This window comes from Polistes dominula, unplaced genomic scaffold (genome assembly GCF_049000335.1).
Source record: "Polistes dominula isolate Pdom_NZ unplaced genomic scaffold, Pdom_raw_medaka contig_82, whole genome shotgun sequence".
In the NCBI taxonomy this organism is placed as follows: Eukaryota; Metazoa; Arthropoda; class Insecta; order Hymenoptera; family Vespidae; genus Polistes; species Polistes dominula.
In genome coordinates this window covers 473,764-488,096 of record NW_028301046.1, presented here as the reverse complement: position 1 = coordinate 488,096, position 14,333 = coordinate 473,764, and the positions used below count along the sequence as shown (strand labels likewise).

At 36.9% G+C, this 14,333-nt stretch overlaps 1 protein-coding gene and 1 non-coding gene across 10 annotated transcripts in view; both read left to right on the top strand.

Moving 5' to 3' along the window:
- wge (BAH domain and coiled-coil containing protein winged eye) overlaps positions 1–14,333 on the top strand; it is a 98,674-nt gene that overhangs the window by 50,117 nt on the left and 34,224 nt on the right. For 8 of the 9 annotated variants that reach the window (XM_089175403.1, XM_089175404.1, XM_089175401.1 and 5 more), the window contains exons 2-3: positions 12,085–12,306; positions 14,208–14,333. In XM_089175403.1, the coding sequence (XP_089031529.1) occupies positions 12,105–12,306; positions 14,208–14,333 (328 nt within the window). In that variant the 5' untranslated portion in view covers positions 12,085–12,104. Of the gene's footprint in view, positions 1–4,927; positions 4,945–12,084; positions 12,307–14,207 lie in introns of those variants that run through there. The other variant, XM_089175397.1, reaches the window with a different exon arrangement.
- Positions 13,040–13,112, top strand: TRNAF-GAA (transfer RNA phenylalanine (anticodon GAA)). Its single transcript has one exon. It is a non-coding gene; the product is annotated as a tRNA-Phe (tRNA).

Genomic DNA, 14,333 nt, shown 5'->3' with positions numbered 1-14,333 from the left:
TGGGTATCTTGATTTACAATTTCGTATGACCATTACTCACTTCCGCTGACGAATGTGCAAAGTACGCGTAATTACGATCATAATGGCCGTTATTAATACGATTGGGTGAGAGAGAGAGAGAAACAAATAACGTTTACTAGTAGCCAGTTCTCTCTCTCTCTCTCTCTCTCCTCGTCTTTTGTCTCAGTGTTTGACGTTTAATCGGCTTTGCCGAATCGAGTGTAAATTCGTATCGACTATCGTGAGACTTTCTACGTATTATTGTAAGTACATATATACAGTTTGTATTTACACGCATATGGATATACACAGAGTTAGATTGCTTACCGAAAATTACACCGTCTAATAATAACGGGGACGTTCATTTTCGTAACTATGAGTAATTAATTGGACTTCGTCATTAGTTCAATCCCACCGACTACTACTCTTATAACTTCCCTCCGATTCATTTCTCCTCTTTCGTTTCTCAACTCAGCACCGGTTCAGCACCGGTTCAGCACCGGTTCAGCACCGGTTCAGCGCCGGTTCAGCACCGGTTTACCATCGATGATGCATTACGGAGCGAGATTATTTCGCCGGGTGGCTTTTTCCTCGAGAATAAGCGCGAGAACGCCATCAAATTAATTAGTCGGAGTCGCGCGCTCCTGTAATTGGCAAGACGTTACAACCAATCTAATATACCTTAGATCCCAAACTCTGAAACTTTATTGAATATTTCTTTCGAGCTTAATTCGTCCAACTAATTTCCTTTCATTTGTTCTACATATCCTTTCCTACTATCGTACTTGTGTTATTCTCTGAAGTATTTTGGATCAAAGAAAATATGAAATACGAACGTTCGAAAACGATGTCTCTGGAGGTCTGAGAGAGAGAGAGAGAGAGAGAGAGTAAGCCGAGGCACCCTGGCGTTGCGGGTGTAACGATCGTTCGAATTAAGGGGAATAGCAGATGGGTACACACAGGGCCGTCCCTCTATGAAATAGAAATTCTAGCAGCGGGGCAAACATCGATCCAACCAACCACTAGCAGCAGCAGCAGCAGCAGCAGCAGCAGCAGCACCAGCATCAGTGTAGCACCAGAGTTGCAGGAAATTCTGTTTTCTCTCTTTCTCTTTCTCACTCTTATGCTCTTAATTTTTCTCTCTTTCTCTTTCTATCTTTCACTCTGACAAGATTCTTTGTCCTGTTGCCAAAAGTACGAATGAAAATCGTGCGTGGCCCGGCATCCAAAGTCCCCTACTATTTGGAAAGATTGTCTACGGCCCTGAAGGAGAGAAGCATCGTGTCCTCGGGCTCCGTCACTGCCTACTACACCCCCTTACGATGGATCGCATTAATAGAAGGTTCGAATCGATCACCAAACGGTGTGCGATTTTTCGCCCCGGAAGAGACATTTCTTCCTTTCCTCCTCTCACTGTACTCTTTCATCTTTGGACCTTTTTTTTTCGTCTATAGGAACAAACGTCATCTTCCTTCGGGATTTTAGCCGGAAATTGGAATTTCATCGATAGCAGCTTATCGTGAAACGATCGTATGTCGATGATTACATTCTAAGCTTTTACGCTTGGATTTATTGGGCCTCCGTTCATGAAATTCCTCAGAATTTTTAATTAAACTTTCCGACAGATAGATAGAGACAGAATATTTCGATATAATAATATTGTCTAACACGAGATCAACTTTATCGTGTTTTATTTAATTAAATATTTATTCGTTCTATTAGATCAATTTCATTTACCCGTTGCAATCTTCTTCTTCTTCTTCTACTTTCGTTTTTGTAATTGGTAAAATTCTTCGATAAGGATGCGTAAAAATAAAGAACTCTTTTACGAAGAATGAAGAAATCAAATAACACAACAGCCATTTCATATCGGAAAGTAAATATACATGTATGCGTTTTTTTTTCTACCATTAGGATGGACGGAAGAAAAATGAAGAGACCTTTAACGTTTTTGCTCTTTTGGCTAGCAAAAAATTCCTTCAAATCTACGTAACCCAATTATTTTCCGGGACAAAAAGCGTCAGCTTAAACTCCCTTTCGGCGAATATTAGCAAAATATGCTTGGGCACGAAATGCTGCAACAGAAATCGGGTTGACGTTCTCGTTCAAGCCGTTGGCAATTTCGATTAAAATCGCCCATATGTATGTTTTGTTTGTATGCGCGTGCGTCTCTGTGTGTGTGTGTGTGTGTATGTATCTGTGTTGCGTGTATGTGGGGGCAGGTTCTATAAAGCCCGTTCGATTCCGCAACGAAAGAACGAAGAAGTAGGAAATGGGGGAAGTTGCACGATCGAATAACAAGCGAGTCCCAATCGCCAATTATATTTCAAAAGCTGCACCGCCGCTCTGCTACCATCACGGTGTCACGATAATATCGTTCGACCATAGGTAGTGTAATAGTAGTGGTAGTAGTAGTACAACTGTTTAACGCGACCGTTCTTTCCTTGCAAACTTCTTCGATAATGAAAGACCATTTTGTAATCTATTAGCAACGCGGGGTCTATGCGTTAAACACTTTACAAACTTACTTTTATAATATTTAAGAGCTTCTCCTCTTCAAAAGTTCATCGCACTTATACACACAATTTTTCTTATACTTTTCTTTTATTATTCAAAAATGACTCTCTCTCTCTCTCTCTCTCTCTCTCTCTCTCTCACTATCCATTCCTATCGTTTTTCTTCCAACACCGTGAACAAGATAAATTGATCTCGATACTTGATCCAAATGTTTTATTAAAACTCGTATCGGCTGAATGAACGTTGATTAACTTGCAAAAGATTTTCTTTTTCTTACTTTTTCTATTTCAAATTTTATTAGCAACGAATATTCATTATCTTTCTTTTTTTATCTATTGAAAGTATTGACGGGTCATTGTCGAATTAACCGAGTAAATCGGCGGAATTAAAAAGGAGCATTATAAATGTGAAAGGGAGAGATAGAGAGAAAGGCTACCGGTAGATCGAAAATAAATTCTTAAAGGGAAACTGGAGTTCCTTCCACGTTGTTATCGGATTACCCTCCTCCGAATTATTATCTCGACTATACCTTATCTCGATTCCTCGACCTTTCCTTTTATGAACAAGGGAAAATAATTGGTAGGATGGTGGGGGAAACGCAGTTCTCAATTTATCCGAACAGTTCCGACCATTTTCCGAGAATTCGTTGTTGGGGCGCGTAACATGAGTCGCTTTGACGGGGCCGATGTTACTCCTCATTCTCCCCCTTTACACACACTCACACACACATATACACACGCATGTCTATTAATAGATCTGTACAATAAGTGCTTCAATTGTACATATTTTTTCAATTCTAGTCTATAATAAATTTAAATGATAAATTTAATAATATCGTATCGATTATGCACGCACGCACGCATGCACGCATCCAAGTCATAATTGTGTATTATTTAATAATAATAATAATAATGATGAAATATGTATATGCATTAGGGAATACGTGATTTTAAATTGAGCAAAAAAATTGCTCTCCACAGCAGCATCAATTTCGTGCCGCGTTATAAAATCTCGCATTTTTTTTCTTCTTTTTCTTCTTTTTTTTCGTTGTCCCACTCTATCTTTCTTTTTCTTTCTTTCTTTCTCTTTCTTTGTTTGACGTTAAACGCGCACGTGCTCGAACTACCGACATGTCGCGCGACGCCCATAGAAATTCATACCGCGTGCGATAAAAAGCTTCGAAGACGCGCCCGCGACAAAGAGAGAAAGAGAATGAAAGTAAGAGTGTGTGTCAGAGGGAGAGAGAGAGAGAGAGAGAGAGAGAGAAGAGAACCCACTTGAAAAAAGCTCTTCTTTGCTTCTCTCTTTCCTATCTACTATTTTTGTTTTCTTTTTTCTTTAATTTTTTATCTTACACATACAGACACACAACAGACAAGTGATACGATTATCCTGATTTTTCAACGAAATATGAATAATTCGCAATGTGGGTGGTTAATATTACGATCTCATTGAAATAACAAGTTTCGAATTTGTATTTTCTTGTTATACCAGTCTCATGTTTTAATGTGTTATCATATTAATATCGTATATAGAATAGCACATTACTGACCTCACTCTTTTCAACCCAGACGATAAGAGCTTGAAAGTATTCCACGTTTATCTTTAGATACCACTATACCTAAGTATATCTGCTATTTTTTTATTATCTATCGTGTTATCTATAATACAAAATACTAAGTGACATGCTTGTCACATTTAATATATAAAAAAAAATATATATGGGGGATAAGAAAAGAAACTCGCATCATCCTTTCCGATCATTTTCTATACTTTGTGTGTCATATGAAGACTGAAAGTTTATCGGATCTCTTTGTCCCTTTTCTTTCTCGAATTAAGAAACTGCAGGATCGTTTGTCTCTCTCTTTCTCACGCACTGACACTCACACTCACACACACTAACATAAGCTGTACGCGTGTCAGAGGTCGCACACGCTCGGTGTGTCGCGGCAAATGGGTCGATATACGGAGCCGGCCCACAGGGTGGCTCAGGGTTTGCGTGTGGCCCCTAGGAGTGGGGATAGCCAAACTGGCTGTCATTTCCACCCAGTTCTACTCGGTTCGAGTGAGTAAGACAGAGAAATCGAGAGAGATTGAGAGAGAAAGAACACGAGAGGGTGCCACCCCTCTTCTCTCCCACTACCAGAATGATCCACCCCTCTGAAAACTCAAGCTCTCCCTTCCCTGGAAAGCCCCGTAACGCGCGCACACACACACGCACGCATGCATACGTATATACAAACATATACTCTATCATTATACCACTACCACCATGATCGCCATCACCACCACCTTTCCATTGCTACGGGCAGGCGCGCGATATTATGTTCCTGAAATATTACCGCGAAACGAACAGTCCGATGCACGCTTTGAACGCGTTGCATGACTTCGCTGAACCTCTTCGCAAGCATTTACGAGTACACTTAAGTACGTATTTACGTATATATGCATGTATGTTTGTAGGTATGTCTGCTGTATGTATGCATGTATATATGTATATATGTATGGATGGTTGGATGGAAGAATAGATGTAGGTATTGTCAATGGTCGAACGCAATATTTTTCATTTCTTTGTAATGCAACTCGTTAGGAAAGCCAATAACTAACGCTCGTTTTTACCTTTTTCTCTAACTTCTGCAATTATTTTCAATAAAATCAATAGTAATTGGAAAATTCGTCAAATTTTTACCCACAAGTGTCATATATCTTTTATTTGTTACGTCAAATTTAGAAAAAGTTCATAATTAAGAGGTGTAGTTCGTTTTTATTTCTTCTTATTTTTGTTCGTCAATCTCACGTTGATTTTTGATCAATTTCGAAAAAGGATCGTTCTAATTCTTCCTGTGAAACTTTCCTATCGTTAAAATGTTGCCAATGAAAGGAACTCTGGATTCATTTTCCTAGACGAAACTTTTAGTTCTGTTTAATTTATGTCTAGGGAAATGAAATCGCTTTTCGTTGAAACTCCAACGAACGATTTCGTTCTAATCTTTATTAGAGAAAGAAGGAGAGAGAGAGAGAGAGAAATGTAGCAAGTCCCAGAATCACATTATTCATTCATTGAGGCGGTATTAGTGACATTAATCCATGACTTTCTACTACTACCATCATCATTGCCATCACAATCATCAATAACTTTAACTCACAGTTTCATGTTTTCATCTGTACGAACCTGATAATAATTTTATCGTAGAAACTGGGTTACGTTCGTTATTTTAGGATGCGCAAACGATCTTTCAGTGTTCTTAAATATATTCGCTTTCGGTCGTATAAACCTTCAATGTGGTCGTTCTTCAAAGGTTTTAAATCCTTCACCAGGTAAATCCTAACTCTTTATCCTCGAAATTAACAGTGACTTGATGATTTCGTATTTGCAAATTATATTGAAACGAATTTGTAATTGTTTTTTTTTTAAATTGCTTTTCTGATTCATTCGAACGAATGTATTTTACAGTGCAGTATGTATAAGTACAAGTAGATTAAAAGTTCTTAAGTATTATTTTAATTATCTTACAAATATAATAATAACATACTGTAATTATAAAAGTACAGGCGAGTAAAAAAAACTTTTTGAGTAATTTTACAAATAAATGACCCTTTATCGAAACTTTTTTGAAGCTTGTAATTAGACTCGTAATTTTATACAATCTGAAAAAAAAGAAAAGATTAACGTGAAAAGTTTATAAATAGCGTAGTTGATTTTTTAAAGTCATCTAAAAACTTTTAACTCGACTCGTATGCATTAAATACAATTATTATTAACATTTCTCGTTAAATAATATTAATAATTCACTTCTAATGTCTTTCTCCAAGTGTTTCTTGGAAGTTTAGAAGAAAGATGATTCGTCTAAAGAACACACCGACACTAAGCTTAGCAACGAATAATGCGTATTACCTTTGTTTATTTATTTATGTATTTTGTAAGATTTCATTTTCCACGACGTAGACAAGGTTTGTGTTCGCTCATTCAAGATTAATTACATGCGAAAATGGTTGAGTCGTTTTACCGTCGGAGTCTTTGAAACATCAACGAAATCCGGTTAACCGTCGTACCATGAAAGTTCAAAGGGTGTCGGTGCTGTATTCGGGTTTTGTGGATGGAGTGGAGGAGATGTCTGGGAAAAGAGGTTAAACGTTCTATGTATCGTCGAAGTATATAAAAGTGGAAAAGTTCGTGTAAAAACGTCGACACTTTTTTTTATTCTTTTATACGATCGAAACTTTGGTCACAGTTTTTCTTCGTCGTTTATAAACAAAATATGAAGATGGAGATGATCTTAATGATGTGGATGAATAAAGTGGATGAAGTTGAAGAAAAAGATGATAAATAATAAATAGATTTTCTTCAGATCTCTGCGAGATATAAAAATAATTTGAAGAGAAAGTAAAGAGAGTTGAAGAATTTGAATCATCGTTTGATAATTGAAAATGTCTCTTGGAAATGTTGTTGTTCGATTAGTAGGAAATATTGAATCATCGATTGGTGCCCATGTTAAACATCCTTTATGTATATTACTGGTAATGAACAGTTTACTTATGATTAGGTATACTGGTACAGCTTTTAATTAAATATACTTTACTGAAATAAAAAATAATGAGATAGATCGAACGAAAGATTAATGATTAACTGATACCATTAACTTTATATAATATATTTATGATATTTTTAGTATAATACACGGCGACGTTATTATTATGATTGTCTTTTTTTTCTTTTCAAATAAATTAACGAAACGACGAGGTATTAATTATTATTGGTAAAATAATTATTTCATTAATGTATGCTAAAGAGTTATTAATAATTCAAATGGAATTTCAAGTAGGTGAATTGGAAAAAAAAAAGAAAAAAGGAAAATAATAGGAAAAGAGGGACAAAAGAGAGAGAGAGAGAAATAAGAGAGAGGAATATCATGATGTTTCGTGGGTGGCTAGTGTTTATATTGGAAAACGCGTACTCTAGCGGCGCCGCCGGCGGCGACGACGCCAGGAAGGCGGAGATGAGCGAGAACTCGCTGAGTGGGAGAGAGGTTAGGGGGAGGTAAAGGGGGGAAGTAAAAGGAGGAAACGAGGAGGAGCACAGCAAAGAGGAAGGCAAAGAGGAAGGCAAAGAGGAAGGCAAAGAGGAAGGCGCGTGTCGGAACCGTCCACCGTAGAGAGTCTCGACCACCTTTCTACTTATACCTTCTTCTTATTGTTAGTACCTTTTCTTTTTGCTTTCAATACACAACACACACACACACACACACACACTTCGTCTCGGTGCGTGAGATTCGTAAAAGAAGAAATAGATGAAGAACGTTATTGAAGATGATGAAAAATTATAGGAACAAGAAGAAGAACATTAAAAAGATGAACAGGAAAAAATGATAAAGCAAATAAAAGAAGAAGAACGTGGTGGTCCTTGCGAGAAGTAGAGGCCGTTCAAGAGACTACTATGTTGATAGTAGTAGTAGTAATAATAATAATAATAGTAGTAGTAGGAGTAGGAGTAGTAAGGATGCTGCTGATTCTGCCGCTGTTCTTTAGGAGGAGGAAAAGGCTACTGTCTAAGCGAGGCCATTGTTGTGTCGAGAACTTAATATGCATTTCTCTTTCATAGAGAATCTACCGTACTTTGCGAAATTTCTTTCTTAGATCCCGTTTCTTCGTCTTATATTTTTTTTCAACATTTTTTTTTTTTTGATCATTCGTATGTAAACTTTTAACAAACTTTTAACAATATATATATAAATAGATTTATCTAATCTAAGCACGAATTTACTTGCGATTAACAGTTTTAGATAAAGAGTAAAAATAATCGTCGATCGTGCATACTTAAAGAAAACTTTTTCAAAAGACAGTTGAAAGAAAAAAAAAACAAGACAAAACCCAAATAAAAACTTTGACCATAACTAACTGTACTCTAAAAACTTTAGCAACATCCTCTTTCAAAGATTTATACGAGCTTGCAAACTTCTAAACCTCTATATAATATCGGTATAATAATACAAGCACATTAATACTTAGGTGCATAGCACAGATAAACGTTTTAAGAGTAGTATCACCCATTCTATTCTTCTCCTCTCTCTCTCTCTCTCTCTCTCTCTCCTTTCTTTCCGACTTTTCCTGCCTATCGTAATTTCGAAGCTTGCCAAAAACGAGATGCATTTTGCGCAGCTGGCAAAAGTATCTTTGGGATTAACTTTACCTACGTACACACACATATGTACTTATATATGCATATACATAGAAGAAGAACGTTGTGTAGAATTTGGTTTAAAACGCTACCGTGTGTTCCGGAAAGAAGAAAAAGAGAAGAGTACGCAAAAAGCCACGAATTCGCCACAGATAACCGAGATTCTCTCCTACTTAGTCGAGCTTTGCTGTATCTTCTCTATCCCCCTTTCACCTTCGCCCCTTTTATCATCCAACCATCCTACCCCACTTCCTTCTTCACGCTTCTTCCCCCCTAACTTGTACGCGTCGTTTTGCCCTCGGTCTGTCTCTTTCTATTTCTCGTATTCCGGCCGCACCCTTATATACTTGAATTTACTACGCCATTCACGTTTGCGTCTACATAAATTGTTGCGTCCGACGTACACGTGTGCGCGCGTGCTAACGCCATAGATGAGATACGCTCACGTATACGTGCCTATATAAAATGTATATATATATATTTTTCTATAGATTCGTATGTCGCGCGTTCGCGGCCAGTCAGACCGCAAAGAGAACGCAGAACTAACGCAGAACGAACGCGTAATACACGCGTGAGCGAGAATGTCGCGAGCTACACCCACGACTTTCGGAGTTGAATCAAGTAGAGTCGAGTTTTCCAACATTATGTATCGAGGTTCGGTACGTTTATTTGATTTTTAGGAAAAACTTTTGTAAATATAACTTCAAATTCTCAAAATTCAATAATAATTTATTGAAATATTCTTCTTTTCATTATGTCAAGGATTGTGCATACCGATAGTAGTAGTTACGTTTATCAATTTATTACGTAACGTCAGTTGCATTTGAAATAGATTCTAATTTACCATGATTAGTGCTAATAATAATATAACGTATAATTGTTATATAATAATAAACCGTAAATGACATTATTATTATTATTATTATTATTTTGATATTTTCCAATCAGTCGGGATCGTGGCTAATTTTGGAATGTATAACGGGGAATAGAGAGCAAGGTACGAACGAGGTCCTAATTTTTAATTTCCATTGCTTTTGCCGGTGGCAGAATAGCCGTACTTGGACAAGGGACACAGAGTAAGAGAAAGAGAGAGAGGGGTGAAGGGATAGCAGAGGAACAGGTTTTCAGGTCGGTAGGATGCGAAGGGGCCCTACGAAGCGTGACTACTTGACGATGTGGCCTGGCCTCTTTTTAAGCTTGGAAAATGGTGAACAGGTGTCCCTAAAAACTCGACGCCTCCAACTTTTCTTACCTCTTTTCTCCCTCTTTCTTCCTGTTTCTTATATCTCTTTTCGTTCGCTGTCGTGAGAAGAATTACAAAACGATCCCTCGAAATCAAGATCGGATAAAATAATGTTCATTTATTATTTAAGATACGATTAAATTTATTATCCTTAAAAAAAAAAAAAAAAAAAAAAACACTTTTTTTCCTCCTCACATAAATGAGAGAGTTCACTTGGATAGATGAATTTTATTCGAGTATCTTTTGGTTTGATATTTCGCGTTAATCAAATTTTTATTTAAAATTGAATTCACCGTTGAGCTGACACTTTTTCACAGGTACGTGTTCTTCTCTGTGGGTCGCGTATAAATATTTCAATATTTCTAAAAATAGTAGGGCACGAGGATACAAGAAGGTTGTATCCTAAATACCCTAGGGAAAAATTCCTACGTCGCAAATGATGCGATTACTCGTGGCCCAAAACTTGCGGGGAATTTTAATATTTCGTACTTTCAACGCGAGTAATGCGAAAGTGTGTGTGTGAGAGAGAGAGAGAGAGAGAGAGAGAGAGAAATGGAATGATATATTTGTAATAGTTCTATTTTTTATCAAAGAAAAGACTTTTCTGATTTAAATCACTGTGTTGTACAGTTTTATTGACTCCCGCGTGTGTATATATTTTACATAACTTAAAGGTAGTGTATGTATAGATGGATCTTATAATCATACATTCGTATACTTATACTTTGTACGTAAAATTAAGCGAAAAGCTGTGAAAAAAAGAGAACTCTCTGTTCAGGATCACAGAATATCTAATTATTATAATTTATTTGGTTCGTTTCTCGTAGGTATTACATACACACGATTTCTGACAAATGCCTGCCTACTCGCCGATTGACAGCTTATTGGCGGCTGTTACGCCATGTACTTAAGACAACAGCATCACCTTAGGCCTTTATATATATATATATATATATATATATATATATATGCTTACTTACGTATTATACACGATTATAAGAAAGTACGAGCACGCATATACACGCACAGGATGCACGAAGTTACACGAAACCAACCATTGCACGCGATCGATGGTTTACGATCGAAATGGTTGTGATCTTATTTTTTGTATAATCGATTGTTGCTACAGTTAATTATTGTTTCAAAATAATTTCCATATATTTAAAGAAAACAGTTTTTTCCACGACCATCGTAAAATGTAGATGATCTATTAATCATCGCTGTAATAAAATAAAACTTGATAAAACTAGAAAATATATTTAGCTTATATTTGATAACGCGGTGGTTTGTTAGTTATAAAGTTTCCAAGAGGAAATTGTCAGAATTTATGTGTATTATTGCCGAAAGAGAGAGAGAGAGAGAGAGAAGATTGAGCGTTAGTCGTAACCGTGTAAAGACAGAGTATCAAAGTTGTAGTACATACGTATTTAGCGAGAGATAAAGGGAAAGGGAAAGGGAAAGGGAAAGGAAAAGGGAAAGGGAAAGGGAAAGAGAAGGCATAGGAGGTTGTAGCTCGCGGATAGAATCGCTCGAGGTCGTTGGAGGAAGAGCGAGTCGAACATCGTGACGTCGTGACGTCTATGTGTATATATAAGAGACTACATTATGCCTTCCGACCTGTTGCTACCCCTCCTCACCCCGTCGAACATTCGCCCAACCCCCTGTGTACCACCAAATGGAGCGTTCGTGCTCTCTTCGCCTCATTGAAAGCCTCCTATTCTCTCTCCCTCTCTACACATACATACATACATACATGTAATACATATACAAAGTTTCTATACTCTTCTCTTTCTAGAATCACTATTTCCTTCTCGTTTCATCTTACTGTTCCTATCTACGTATCGCATATGGTCTATCCGTCTATTTATCTCTCGTCCCATCTCACTCGCTTCAGTTCTTCTTCTCCTAGTAACTTTTACCCTTGTCGTTAGCAATCCTAGTCCGTTCCCCCAGGTACAACTAATATAATCCCTTTTCGATCTGACCCTTGCTCGCTTTTTTTTTTTCGACGAATCTACTAGTCGATATCTTCAGATTCTTCGCTAGATTTAATTTTACGTTACGTTGTTAATTATTTATTAGCGCGTAAGAATAGTTCGTTATTGCGATAATTAATAGGCTTGTATTTGTTGTTATTTGTTTTATGTAGCCTCGGGAGGGGGTGGTTCGATGTTGGTCCCTCCCGTGGCCCAAGGCGGGACGGGCGATCGTCCCGTTGGTGACGCGAGTGGTAGGGCCCAGCAGTCGTCCGGCCCTGCCGGGACAGCAACCCTATGGCCTCTCGCACCAGCGCAGCCCAATCAAGTTCCAAATCAACAGTCCCAAGGAATACCACCCTTGGCTGCTACCCCTGCACCGGCACACAATCAAGGTACATTTGAATACTTATATTTTATATTTCATATCGTTTAATATTTTAATTAGAAATGCTGAACTAACTGATCAAGATACCTTACATGTGAATCGAATAAAACGCATATCGTTACTTTACCTATTTACTGTTATTACAGAGAAATTAATTAGTTCTTTTGATAAATGAACTTCTTAATTAAAAGGTTAACACTAAACCTACTGACACTTAAAGTACACTAGACGACTCCCATATAACACGAGTTTTTACAATGCGAATTCTTACAACGCTCTAAGGATATTGCGACAACTATTTTCGTGTAACCCGATTTTTTTTTACAACACGGTACATGATAAAACGCGGGAATTTCCCTCATTTAAAAATTCAATCTACATTAATTGAGCATTACATTGTTGCTTTCCTTACTGCAATAGTTGATATTAAAGAGTACTCTTTTTCTTTTTCGTGTTTTCTAATACCCTCACATTTTCAAAATATGTGAAATTTATTTGTAAAATACGAAATACAAACTTCGATATTAGTATTGGAAAGTAACGTTTTCTAAGTTAAAAATTATATTGTATAATATAGTTTTAATTAATACGTAATATTGATAAAATCGCGTTTTATTGTAATTTATTTATCTAATATTAAACGCTTTAATAAATGTAGCAAAAGTTTCTTAATTATAAAAGTAGTATTAGTAAAGTTTTATTGTGTAATATGAAAGTTATATAAACACGAGTCTCTCGTAGCCGAAATAGCTCAGTTGGGAGAGCGTTAGACTGAAGATCTAAATGTCCCCGGTTCAATCCCGGGTTTCGGCAAGTGGTTTTTTTTTTCTTTTTTTTTTCTATTTTACAATATCTAATCCTTGTACTTCACGAATATTACTATTTTATAAATTTTTAAAATTATTTTATAAATAATTTATACGTGTTGATAATGATGACAGTGTAACTGCGAGTCAACTTTAGCAATGATGATGTAAAATAAATCGTGTGTGTAAAATCAATTCAGTTCAATTTTCTTTTTTTACCGAATGTCGTAATTACCTGCGGGTATATCTGAAATCGATCGAATTTTACGAGTAAGTAGAAGATGTAAACGAGTTTATACGAATATATGTCTCATTCGTGGAACCGCATTAAAATCTCGTTGTGCACATTTATATTACGATGCATCATGCGTTATAATCGCGTGCCTCACGCGATACCTACCTGACGCAAGTGTAAATGTAAAAGTCTTTACTGTAACTTGAGGCAATCGTAATACATTTCATTAAACCACCAATATCATCGGTACTTTCTTTTAAAGTCGTTCCGATCTTAAACATGAAATATTTCTACTATGGGTCCTACATACGTCAAATCATTGCATTGTTATTCACCGTACACGCGTGATTAGGATTAAATATACACACCGGATATTGCAACGCTTTACAAAGAGCATGCGCAAGCAAGGTTTCCGTGTTTGGTATAAACACATTGATAAATTCAAAGTTACAAGCGAAAGGAAAGGATTGTTTCAAACTCGCGTTGCTTTTGTTTTTATCAAAAACTTCGAGTCTCTGATTAAAATTATTGTAATAAAATAAATGTATCCAAATGATATCAAATTACAATTCTTTCAATAATTTTCAACTTTCGTTTTATAATCTTGTTCGTAAACGGAAATGCGTGTTTAATAAATTACAACGAATCTCTTGGTAATATAAAAAATGTAAGAGAGAGAGAAATTGATTCGTCAATGAAATACGAATAACACGTGTATCGAATATTTGCGAAATGTTTTCGGATGGTTAGACGATTGTTCGTACGATGTAAAACTGATGATGACGACGACGACGACGACGACGACGACGACGACGACGACGACGATGTAGACGATTATTATAATTATTATTTTTATTAATGTTTCAGGTGTGAGCCGTTACGGGTTATACTCGTTATTTCCCGGGGGTGGCGGAGGTAGTTACGTCGCGGCCACTCCCGCCACCCCAGGGCCACCCACCCCCGCGCGCGCTTATCACGCAACAACGCATAAGG